Here is an 11777-nt window from a genome sequence, read left to right as displayed (position 1 = left end):
TATGTATGACATTTATATATGTGTGTGTGTTGTGTGTGTGTATATATATATATATATATATATATATATATATTCTCACATCTAAAATAGGGACCAGGTGTTAGGAGGTAATTAAATACACAGCTGTGCCTTAGTTTTTAACTTGGGCGGAACACTGGGATCTATTGTAGAGGAGGTAGGCATTGCAAGTTCAAGGTCTGGGAATTGGGGATGGGCAGGAACCATGGGGAGAACTGAATGATGAACAGTTTCCCTCAGGGGTCAGGAGATCAGCCATCCTGAACTCCCCACCTCCAGAGTCTTGGTCTTTAAGGACCTGCACTCCTGGGGTGAGAATGACTGTGAAATAGCTGGTCTAATGAGGAGCTTTGCATATTGAGAGCCCAGGGAAATAGCATCAGGAGCAGCATCTGACCTCACTCCCCAGCCCTGCCCTGCTCAGGAAGCAACACCCGAGCCTCCTCCCAGAGACGACCTTCCCTGACCAGGATCCATTATCCCCCTGGTCTGTCTGCACGTCCTGAAACAGATTTTCCATCTTCAGTATTCAGGTAAGATGTTCAGCTTCTTTCCTCTTGAAACCAGAAAGGGAACACAAAGTCCCCTAGTTAATGCTCTGGGAATGAGGGAAGACGTGTTTTGAGAATTTCATCCTGGGGAAGCAGGAGAAAGCATGTGCAGGAGACCATGAGAAACAAGATCCATGCCCAGCAAGTCAGTCTCCACCCCTTAACCCTTCCCATAGGCGCTCACCTGATGTCACTCAGCTCCTGTTCTTCACTCTGTGCACAAGCACACGGGCCATTTCCTTCAGACAGGAAATCTTCCCTTTCTCAAAGGTGATGACTCTTACAAAGCACTCTGACATTTACTCAAAGTCTTATTTGGTGTTGGGTGTATTAGCTGTCAGGAATGCCAAAACCAACTACCACAGGCTAGAGGCTTTGCAACAGAAGCTGATGTTCTCACGGTCCTAGATGCTGAAGTGCAGAGGTCAAAGTGTCTCAGGAGTGGTGTTCAAACACATTCCCACATTGGGCTGCTGCCACGGATCTATGTATATTCACCACTTTATTTGCAACAGATTGATCAACATCATGGAAGCTAGAAACCACACAGCTGTTTCAGAATTCCTTCTCCTGGGACTAACAGATGACCCAGCCCTGCAGCCCTTCATCTTCAGCCTGTTCCTGTCCATGTACCTGGTCACCATCCTGGGGAACCTGCTCATCATCCTGGCTGTCAGCTCTGACTCCCACCTCCACACCCCCATGTACTTCTTCCTCTGCAGCCTGTCTATTAATGACATCTCCTTAAGCACAACCATCATCCCCAAGATGTTGGTGAACATCCTGAGACAGGATCAGAGCATCTCCTACAAGGGATGCCTCTCTCAGGTCTGCTTTGTAATAGTTTTTGTCGGTATGGAGAATTGTCTCCTTGCAGTGATGGCCTATGACCGCTATGTGGCCATCTGCCATCCACTCAGGTACACAGTTCTGATGAACTCCTGCCTGTGTGTCCTGCTGGTTCTGGTCTCCTTTTCCATCAGCACTGTGGATGCCCTGATGCACAGTCTGATGGTGCTGCGGCTGTCCTTCTGCTCAGATCTGGAGATGCCCCACTTCTTCTGTGAACTCGCTCAGGTCATCAAGCTGGCCTGTTCTGATACCTTCATTGAGAACATCTTGATTTATATTACATTTTGCATCTTTGCTGGTATTCCTGTCTCTGGGATCATTTTCTCTTACATTTACATTGTGTCCTCTGTCTTGAGAATTCCATCATCAGAAGGAAAGCATAAAGCCTTTTCCACCTGTGGGTCTCACCTGTGTGTTGTCTCCTTGTTCTATGGGACAGCATTTGGGGTGTACGTTAGCTCTGCAGTGACTGACTCACCCAGGAATTCTGCAGTGGCTTCAGTGATGTACACTGTGGTCCCTCAGATGCTGAACCCCTTTATCTACAGCCTGAGGAACAGGGACATGAAGGAGGCCTTCAGAAAACTCCTTTGACAGCTTCTCATCTATGACAAGGGGTCTCCCGAGTAAGTCACAGTGACAGTGTTCCTGCTTAGCTAGAATACCTGACACTTTGTCACTATATCCTTCTAAGATGTTGAGATAACACAATGACCACTTGCATTTTAACTTGGTTGAAACCTTTACTTTTCAAGTGGTCTAGGTTGGTGATGTTTGACTTATGATTTCCATTCTCTAAACACATTTCCTTGTTCAGGTTTCACAGAAATGGAGTCTAAAACAGGGCTTCCAGTTGTAGTGAATTTCTCTGTGTTGCACCCTCAGTAGATGGCACATTAGTGAAGCAGAACAGGGAAATGATGGACACAGGAAAGCGTGGTCACATCTACAGGACAGCTTCTCCTGGAGCTCTTGTCCAGGGCCATCACTGCTGCCTTCCACCATCAATCCTACTGTGAGACAAAGGGTGCAAATTCGTAACCCAGGAAGCAATTCCTTGGACCTCTTACTGGTAACCCATATCTGTGTGAGGGAGAAAAGCATCAACACACACCTTGTCTATCTGTGAAACTGGTATAATTAAATGATGTCAGTGATTTGAGATGACTGTGACGTAGTAGAACATTTAAATGAAGATGATTTCTGTGCTAATACGAAAAGAATACCATGCATATGATAGCTCTACCAATGAAGAGAGTCACCTTCCATTCCTAGATCCTCAGAGTCTGGGAATGCACTGGGACAGATGGTGGAGCTTCATTCAGATCCCCATGAAGTGGCCTCATCTTAGCACTTGTTCTGTTCCTGTCTCCAGGCCACAACTGCATGGGCGGTGTCACATCTGGACGGGATGCCTGAGGTGACACTCTGAGAGTCTGCTCCTGGTGACTTAACTAGGAAGTCATGGGTTATGGGTCAGTCACAATGTATCCTTGAAGTGGACTGAATGGTGGTCCTCAGAATATCCTCAATCCTGTCTTGTTAACATGCAATATATGTGGTATAAAGGTGACTGTTACTTGCTTATAGAGCAGGAGCTTTTACCTGATTGCTGTAAATGCAATCCTCTGTTTCCCTATAGCAGAGCAGAGGACACGCAGCCCACAGGAGGCACTGTGACCAGAGGTGTGAGTTGGATGGATGGAGTCACTATTGATGCCAGTGTTTGATCACCTAGCCCCACAGAGCTGTCGATTACTTAGACTCTTATGGGTTTGTAAAAATCAATCCTTTAGGTATCCCTCTTATTAAATAAATTAACTACTATTGAAGTTCAGACTTAATACGTGAATCCCATGACTTCTTGTTAGTCCTGTGATTTTGCTTCAGAATCAGTCATGCTGTTGGGTGTGGCAGTGATTCATCTATGTTCAATGCTCTGTGGTTGCATATTATGTGTGATGAGATTAAAATATGGAGCATTTCTGGCATTGATGAAGTTTCAGTAACTTTTTTTTCTCTTACAAGAAAGCTACTTTAACATTGTCCTCTATGTCCTCTGAAGGAATGAAAACATAATTTTGTTCTTCGGGTAAAATTATTGGATACAAAAGAGGATCTTTTCACTTTGGGTTAGTTCCAAAAAGTTTTAAGAACTTAAATCTATTTATCCTACCCTCGGAAATTTCTGGTGGTCCATATGCTCCCTGAAGCATTCCTTTACCCTGACAATCTAATGGGTCTAAAATAGCATTCAGTTAATTTACGTTTTTCTTATTATGAGGCTGAGAATTCTTTTATACGTTAAGGTCTATTTATTTTCTTGTCTTGTGAGAAACATGTCTGTGATATTTCCAATGTTCTGCTTAATATCTTATTCAAAGGAGTTCTTTATGCAATATCATAAGGAATTATATATTATTACACATATTATACATATTATTATCACATATATAAGGTATATGTATATTGACATGTATGAATGGCAAGTGGATGGCTTAGTTGTGTGTTATAGTATTTGTAGATACCTACCCCTGTCTAGTTTTAACAGGGTTAAATTTGTCAGTATATGCCCTCATTATCTCTGCTCACTAGGTATTGGTCTTGAAAAGCGTACTTCCTTATCAACTTGAAACTTCTACCAAAAAATCCTGCTGAGATTTTCATTGCGATTTCACTGAATTTACTTATCAATCTAGGGGCAATTGACATTTTGACAAAGCTAAGTCTTCCAATCTGTGCATATATTATATGTGTCCATATTTTGAGACTTTCTTTAATTTTCTCCAACAGTTTTTATAGCTATCAGGGTACAAAACCTTTCACATGATTTTCAATATATCCTTAAGTATTTCATATTTACAAAAATATTTAAAAATTAATCCAACATCCATACCTGAAAAAAAACCAAAATCCCCAAACAAACACCCCTCAGTAAAGCAGAAATAGGAGAGATCTTCCTCAGTCTGATAAGCTCACCTATGAAATCCTTCGGCTACTGTCCCACTTACGGAAGTTCTCTGCTCGCCTCTGCTCAGCGGTGTTGCCTGGGCCCTGCTCACACAGCACATGGCACGTCTCTCGTGAATTCCAGGGCTCCTCTTCAGTACAAAGGCATCTCTAATAATGATTTCAGGAGGCATTATTCCATTTCAGATGTGAAACAATATTCTGAATACATGGGCGTGAATAATTTGCTAACAAATATTAGATAAGATATTGTGTCATCATCCTTTATGGCTTAAAGAATGCTTCAGAGAAATCAGTCTCAAAAGAGGAAAGGTTTATTTTGGCTCATTTCTGAGGTTTTATTTTATTGTCATTTCTCCTGTTGCTTTGGGCCTGGGATCATGAAGAACATCATGGAGGGAATGTCAGGCAGAGGACGCCACCAGGAGAGAGAGAGAGAGAGAGAGAGAGAGAGAGAGAGAGAGAGAGAGAGAGAGAGAGAAGGAGGAGGGGTTCTCACTCTCCCCTTCAAGTGCACAGTCCCCAGTGACCTATCTACCTTCTGCTACACTCCACCTCTGAATGGTTCCACCACCTCCCAAGAGCACCCCAGTGTGAGGAACAATCCTTTAACATACTGGCTTTTGTTGGGCCAATATCCAAACTATCACATGGTAAAGATGTAAATGCTCAGGGTGTTTCTTCTTGACCTTCAATGAATATTTGATGAACTGTAATTTTTCTACCCTATATTTTACAAATATTTCAATATATTCTCATTGATCATTGCGAATGGTGAAAAACATCAACAGGCTGTCTCTCCCTACGTACGGTTTTAAGAACAGCACTTGCAATTCCATCATGATAGTTTCATTATGCTTTTCTTCATATTAGGGGACTGTGAGATGAAATGATGGTTCTGTATGTCTGTTTGTCTTTTTTGACTCTCTGATATGTTTGTCTGTCTTTTCAAACTGCTGCATTATGACAAGACATACCAGTGGGATTCACTGTCACACATTTGACACACAGAGAACATGTGATCAGTTTCATTCCCCAGGACCTGCCCTTCCCCTTCCCTTCTCCCTCCTCCAATCCTCCTTCTCGATTCTGCGGGTCTCCCTTCTATTATCATGTAGTTTCTTTTTTTATTAATTTTTAATTTGTTTTAATTAGTTATACGTGACAGTAGAATGCATTTATGCACTGTGATATTTCATACATATTATATTCCAAGTATTGTGATTATGTCAAAATGTAGCCTGACGTTATTTTTAATTGATGCATTATTTTATATATAACCTTGGAATGCATCGTGGCTTATTCCTACATTCACCTAGTATAATTTGGTCAAATTCATTCTCTAGTTCTTGGTCCCCCACTTCTAGTCTATTGATTTCCCTTCTATTTTTGCGAGATCCTCCTTTTTAATTCCTTTTTTTCTTTTTCTCTTTAGATTCCACATGTAAGAGAAAGCATCTGATCCTCGACTTTCTGAGTGGCTGACTTCACTTAGTTGATGTTCTCTACTTCCAACCATTTATCAGCAAATAACAGAATCTCGTTCTTCTTAATGGCTGAGTAGAACTCCATTGTGTGTATACACCACCGTTTAAAAATCCATTCGCTATTGATTGGCATCTTGGCTGGTTCCACAGCTTGTCTATTGTGTATTGTGCCGCTATAAACATTGGTATGCACACATTAATGTAGCATGCTGATTTTAATTACTTTGGATGATTATTGAGGAGTGGGATAGCTGGGTCACATGGTGCCATTTCTAATCTCTTGAAGAATCCCCATACTGCTTCCAAAGTGGTTGTACTAACTTGCATTCCCTTAAAAAATGTATTAGTGTATCCTTTCCCCCACATCATCACAAGCATTTATTTATTATTATTTGTATATTGATTATTGCCAATCTGACAGGAGTGAGATGGGATGAGATCCCAATGTAGTTTTGATTAACATTTTCTTGATTGCTAGAGATTCTGAACATTTTTTTTCTTCTATGTGTTGCTATTTGTGTTTCTTCTTTTGAAAAATCTGTTTAGTTTGGTTGCCTGATTACTCATTGTGTTAATTTTTTCTTTTAGTGTCATGTTTTTTGAGTTGTTTATATGTTCCGGATATTAATCCCTTGCCAGAGAAGCAGATGGCAAAGACCTTCTCCCATTCTGCAGGCTCTCTCTTGGCATTCTCCATCATTTCCTTTGCTGTGAAGAGCTTTTAAATTTGAGGGCATCCCACTTACTCATTTGTGGTTTTATTTCTTGAACTTCAGGGGTTTTGTTAAGAAAGTCGATGTCTGTACCAGTAGGACGGAGTGTTGACCCTGTGAGAAATTGCTGTTTGTAAAATGAAAAATGAGTTTCAAGTTTTAACAAGATCGAGTTTGTCTACAAGACACCAATGAAAAAAAAAACTATAAATCACTTGCAGAAAAAATTAGTAGAGAAGAGGGAAGGGAGCAGAGGGGAAGGTGGGCAAAGGAGGAAATGTTGGGACCTGAATTAGAGAGAATTATACTCCATGTTTGTGTAATTATGTCAAAATGTATCCTAAAGTTAAATGTGACTGAAAAGTATCAATAAAAAATTTTCAGTGAGTTACACTGGAATTTTCCTTTATTAAAAAGTTGGATTTTAATGACATATTCAACAGAATTATCACTCATATTTTATTTCTTGCATTAATTATTTATATTAATAAAGATAAGTTATAGTTATAAATATGTGCATATATTAATATGTGTAAATAGACACTCTTTACTTGTACCTACAGCTGTCTATATTACCGTACATAACTACAGAAACTATCTTCTATAGTTTATTTTGGAGATGAAAGGCAATAGTTTTCCTGAGGTTGTGTGTTAGGTGGGACTGCAGCACTATCTGGGGACAGAGGACTAGGATCCATGCAGAAGGAAGCCATGTCCAGGTGTGAAAGGTCCTTGTGATGGACCTGGGGAGAAGGAGGTGAAGGAACGCCTGGACATAGCTGTAGCTCAGGATGTGGGATCAGCCAACACCACGCTGGGAAAGGTCAGGAATCCCTCCACCAAATACCACCTAGCGAGGGTCTCACAGGCAGCAAGTGACTACCCGGCTCAGCAGCTGGTGCTGATGAGATATTTCAAGTTCCCGGAGGTGAAGGTTGTTGAGGCCTGGACTCCTGTCCTGGGAGACTCTGTGTTTGTCCTCCTAAGAGTTGGTCTACGATGCAGTTACAAATATCATTATTTCTTCAGATTTTCAATTCTCTGCATATTTATCTTTCCTTATTGCTCTGTTTTGAAAAAAAAAATGTGCAACCTGTCACCTGAACTTATAGAAATTTGATCTTCAAGAAATTACTGAAAATAATGTCTCACCAAAATAGTAGTCATGAGTCCTAAGGTTTTGGAAGCAAGCCCTCTGACCCAGAGTGTGGGTGCTGTCTGGATGCTGCCCCTTGGTGGATAGGACCTATGAGGCCAGCAAACTGGAGACTTTGAGAGCCGAGTGTACCTGTGTCTCAATTAGGTGGAAGTTCTCAGTGACACTTCAGTTTTCCTAAGCTAGTACTTCTCAGAGGTCAGTGAAGCCTGACATCCTTACTCCAAATGCATATGAACTTCCCCTAAAAATAAAACAAAGAGATCTCACACTCTCATTCTGCTCCAGCTGCAGTCTCTCCTCTCTTTGTAACACAACTCCTAAAAGGAGATTTCTCTACTCACCATCCCTCCCTAAGTGGCTGAGGCTGTATTTGAACTTGCAATCCTCCTGCCTCAGCCTCCCAAGCCACTGGGATTAGAGGCATGCACCACCACAAATGGATTTTTATTCATTCTTTTTTAAGTGAATGGAATTAGAATGAAGAAAAATAATATTACAAGTCCATCTTGTCATAAACATCAAATATATATCTTTTTTTTTGTACTGGGAATTGAAACCAGGGGCACTTAATCACTGAGCCCCAGCCCTTTTAAAAAAATATTTTATTTAGAAACAGGGTCTCACTGAGTTGCCTAGGGTTCCACTCAATTGCTGAGGCTGGCATTGAACTCCAAATCCTCCTGCCTTAGTCTCTCAAACCTCTGGGATTACAGGTGTGTACCCTTGCACCCAACGCAAATAATGTATCTTCAAAATTTTAAATTCATGTAGAAACAGGAAACAAGTGATAAAACAAGTTGATAAGCATAGGGAAATATTGCTGTCCTGAAATATGAAAGGTTTTAAATGAACACTAACATGGAATTCCGTCTCTGCCTAGTAGAGCATGCTTGAGATCCAGCCAAGTCTACTGAGTGTATGGACGAATCTGCCTACTGCTGACTTTTGCTGAGTTTATTTTTGAATTAACACCTCATTTTAAATTGAAGAACCATAATCTCAGTTCACAGCTTCCTTATGTGAAGAAAAGTGAACCGTGATGACACAGCAATGATTAAAGAAAAAGATGAGAATGTGCTAGTGCCCTTCAACAGATCAACAGATAAAGAAAGTGTGGTACATATACACAGGGGAGTTGGACTACGCCATAAAGAAGAAGGAAATTATGGCACTTGCTGGTCAATGGATGGAACCTGAGAACATCATGCTAAGTGAGATCAGCCAGACTGAGAAGGTCAAGGGTGGAATGTTTACTCTAATGTGGGGGAGCTAGAGCAAAGTAAAGAAAAAGGTGGGGGAACCCCAAGAAAATAGAAGAGAGACCAGTGAAGGAGGGGAAGGAGGTAGAGATGGAGGAGGAGGGAGAGAGAAAGTAGGAGCTGCAGAATGACATGGACCAAATTATACTATGTACAATACGAATATATCACAGTGAACTTCACTTTATGTAATCTATAAAGCACAAATTAAAAATAACAGACTATAAATAAATAGAAGGAAAGATCATTAGAATGGAGGAAGTCGAGCAGGAGGAGAGAGGAGACAGGGGAAGAGAAGTACTGGAGAGTGAAGTGTTGCATGTGTGTATAATTATGTGAACGTGAACCCCAATATTATGTAACTAACTATAATGCAGCTGTAAAAATACAAAAAAGATCGTGAGAAAAAACATTAAGGCTCAAGTATCATCAATGACAATAAGAGAAGCCCTTTTTTTTGTATTTTAAAACCTCTGAGCTATATTTGTACCCGTGTTGTTCATACTCTCTGTATATTTTCACACCTAAAAGCAAATCAGGCTTCCAGATATCAGGAATAGATAGACACTTGTTTAAATCTAAAGCAGAAGTTTGCAATTTATTACAAAATGCTATGTGTTGTGTTCACAGGCTATAATAAACGGAGGGGAGGAGAAACAGTGGAGAGAACTGGGTGATTTGCACCTGGCTTCTGGGGTCAGGTCTGAAGCCAACCAGGTAACATGCAGTCCCTTGGTTAACACACTGGACATAAGATTTGGTGAGATTCATATATGTAATTCCTTAATATTACATAATTACATATATGTAATATATGTAATTCCATATATGTCAATTTCCTATGTTTAGGATATAACCCTGCCAAAAGAATTTTGGAATTATTGATGTTTCTTCATTCACTTTTCTCCATGACCAGCATTCCCAGAGGGGAGTTCCGCACATAAATGTTTCCCTGACCTGTGCATTTATCATATTAATCATGTCCTCTTACTTATTTCCTCATCTGTCCCTACACCTTGCTTTTTATGAGGAATGGGAGGTGTCAGGAATAAATATTTATGACAGAAAAAAATAGCCCAATAGGAAATGTATTAGGGTCCTACCTGCTGTACACTGAGCTGACAGCTTTTCTTATGTTCCTTTCTCATCATTCCCCAATTTTTTCAGCTTATTCAGGAATAATTTAATAAAAAACATAATTCAGATGTACAGTGTGGGGATCCCATATACATATATACTACAAAATGATTAGCACGATCCAGCTAATTAGCACGGCCATCATGCAGTTCCCATTGAACATGGAGAACACCGGGGCTTCTCATACAGTGAAGATGTTTCCCCTTCACAAAGTGTGTTCTGGAGCACAGATGAAAATGTATGAGCCCAATATTATGTCTAATTGTAACAATCTTGTTTCACCCTGTAGAGAGACCACTGGTCTACAGGGACACTCCTGGTAGCACCCCAATTATATGTATCTCATAGATATGTAATAATTCTGTGTTATGAGGTCTCTGTTTTCTGTAGAACATAGAATCAGAAATTTATTTTTCTGATTTATTTTCATCTGTTTTCTTTACTTGTTTTCATATTTTATTTAGAGACAGGCTCTCATTAAGGAGCATAGGGCCTCACTCACTAAGGTGCTTAGGGCCTCACTAAGGTGCTGAGGCTGACTTTGAACTCGTGGTCCTTCTGCCTCAGTCTCCTGAGATGCTGGGATTACAGGCATATGCCACTGTGCTCTTCTGTTTTCTTAGGAGTTTTGCACATTAGTCTTTCTCTCATTTGGTTGCTCTATTTTAAAAATCCTAAGTTCCTATTACCTTCAGGGAAGAATTCCCTTGGGATGACACAGAATCCCATGGATGGAGTTCCCCAGCTCCTCTTAGAATTAATGCTAAAGGAGAATGACTTGCCGCTCCATGGGTCAGTCTTCTGAGCTCCAGGCCTAGAGGCAACATTTCCTTGTGTCCACCTGGATCCATGCCACCCACTAATTTCACCTCATCGGGGAGAAGTCAAAAACACTTGAAGGCTGGGACTGTCTTTACGCTTTGCTCAGGAAGTTAAAAGGACAAAGGTAAATTGTGAGGTTGGAATGATCATCAGGAATGCTGCTTCCTGCCACCCAGAGTCATTGGCAGAGCCTGGTCAAGATCTAGCTCCTCAGGGAGACATTCTGAGTTTGTCCCAGTCCTTGCAAGCACTCATGGGTGTCAAACATCCAAGACACAGCCTCACCTCACCTAGGAGTATTCACGGGTAGATTTGGCAAGGTCTTCAGATGATTTTGAGAGACTCCAGACTTTGTGAACCACGGATCAAGTAGAGGGAGCTAATGAAGTCATTATCATCTTTTTGTTTATTTGAAGGCATGGGCAATTCTGTCTGAAAGCCTTATCCTTTTCTTTATTCTCAACACTGAGCACAATTCATGAGAAAGAATTGGTACTCATCCAGAGTGGCTTGTATAAAGGGGTTCCAGGGGAAAGGAAGGTTGAGCAGAAAGGAGCAAATGGGAAAGGAGAAGGGGGAACTATGATACAGGTGATGAAGTGTTTGTTTTTAATGAACTGGTTCTCAGTGTTCAGCTTATATCAAAACTACCTGGAGGGCTGGTCCTCATCCCCAGAATTTATCATCCATAACTCTGTAGGGGGGCTAAATCTTTACATTTTTAACATTTTTCCAACTGATGCTGCTGCCACCGTCCATTCATGTTATTATTTTTTAACTGTATTTTATCCGTCAGATTATTCAACAAC

General features: G+C 40.8%; 1 protein-coding gene across 1 annotated transcript; it reads left to right on the top strand.

The window, feature by feature from the left end:
- Window positions 1-1097: 1097 nt before the first annotated feature.
- LOC113198984 (olfactory receptor 7G2-like) lies at window positions 1098-2015 on the top strand. Its single transcript, XM_026411865.2, has one exon. The coding sequence runs from the start codon at window positions 1098-1100 to the stop codon at window positions 2013-2015; it is 918 nt and encodes a 305-aa protein (XP_026267650.2).
- Window positions 2016-11777: the final 9762 nt, after the last annotated feature.

The sequence above is a fragment of the Urocitellus parryii genome, chromosome 3, assembly GCF_045843805.1.
Source record: "Urocitellus parryii isolate mUroPar1 chromosome 3, mUroPar1.hap1, whole genome shotgun sequence".
Taxonomy (NCBI): domain Eukaryota; kingdom Metazoa; phylum Chordata; class Mammalia; order Rodentia; family Sciuridae; genus Urocitellus; species Urocitellus parryii.
Note: the sequence above shows the minus strand (reverse complement) of the source record. Positions and strands in the feature narration are given on the sequence as shown.

What these genes read in the sequence shown, in the direction of transcription:
- LOC113198984 (XM_026411865.2), top strand. Translation starts at nt 1,098, where the DNA reads ATGGAAGCTAGAAACCACACAGCTGTTTCAGAATTCCTTCTCCTGGGA.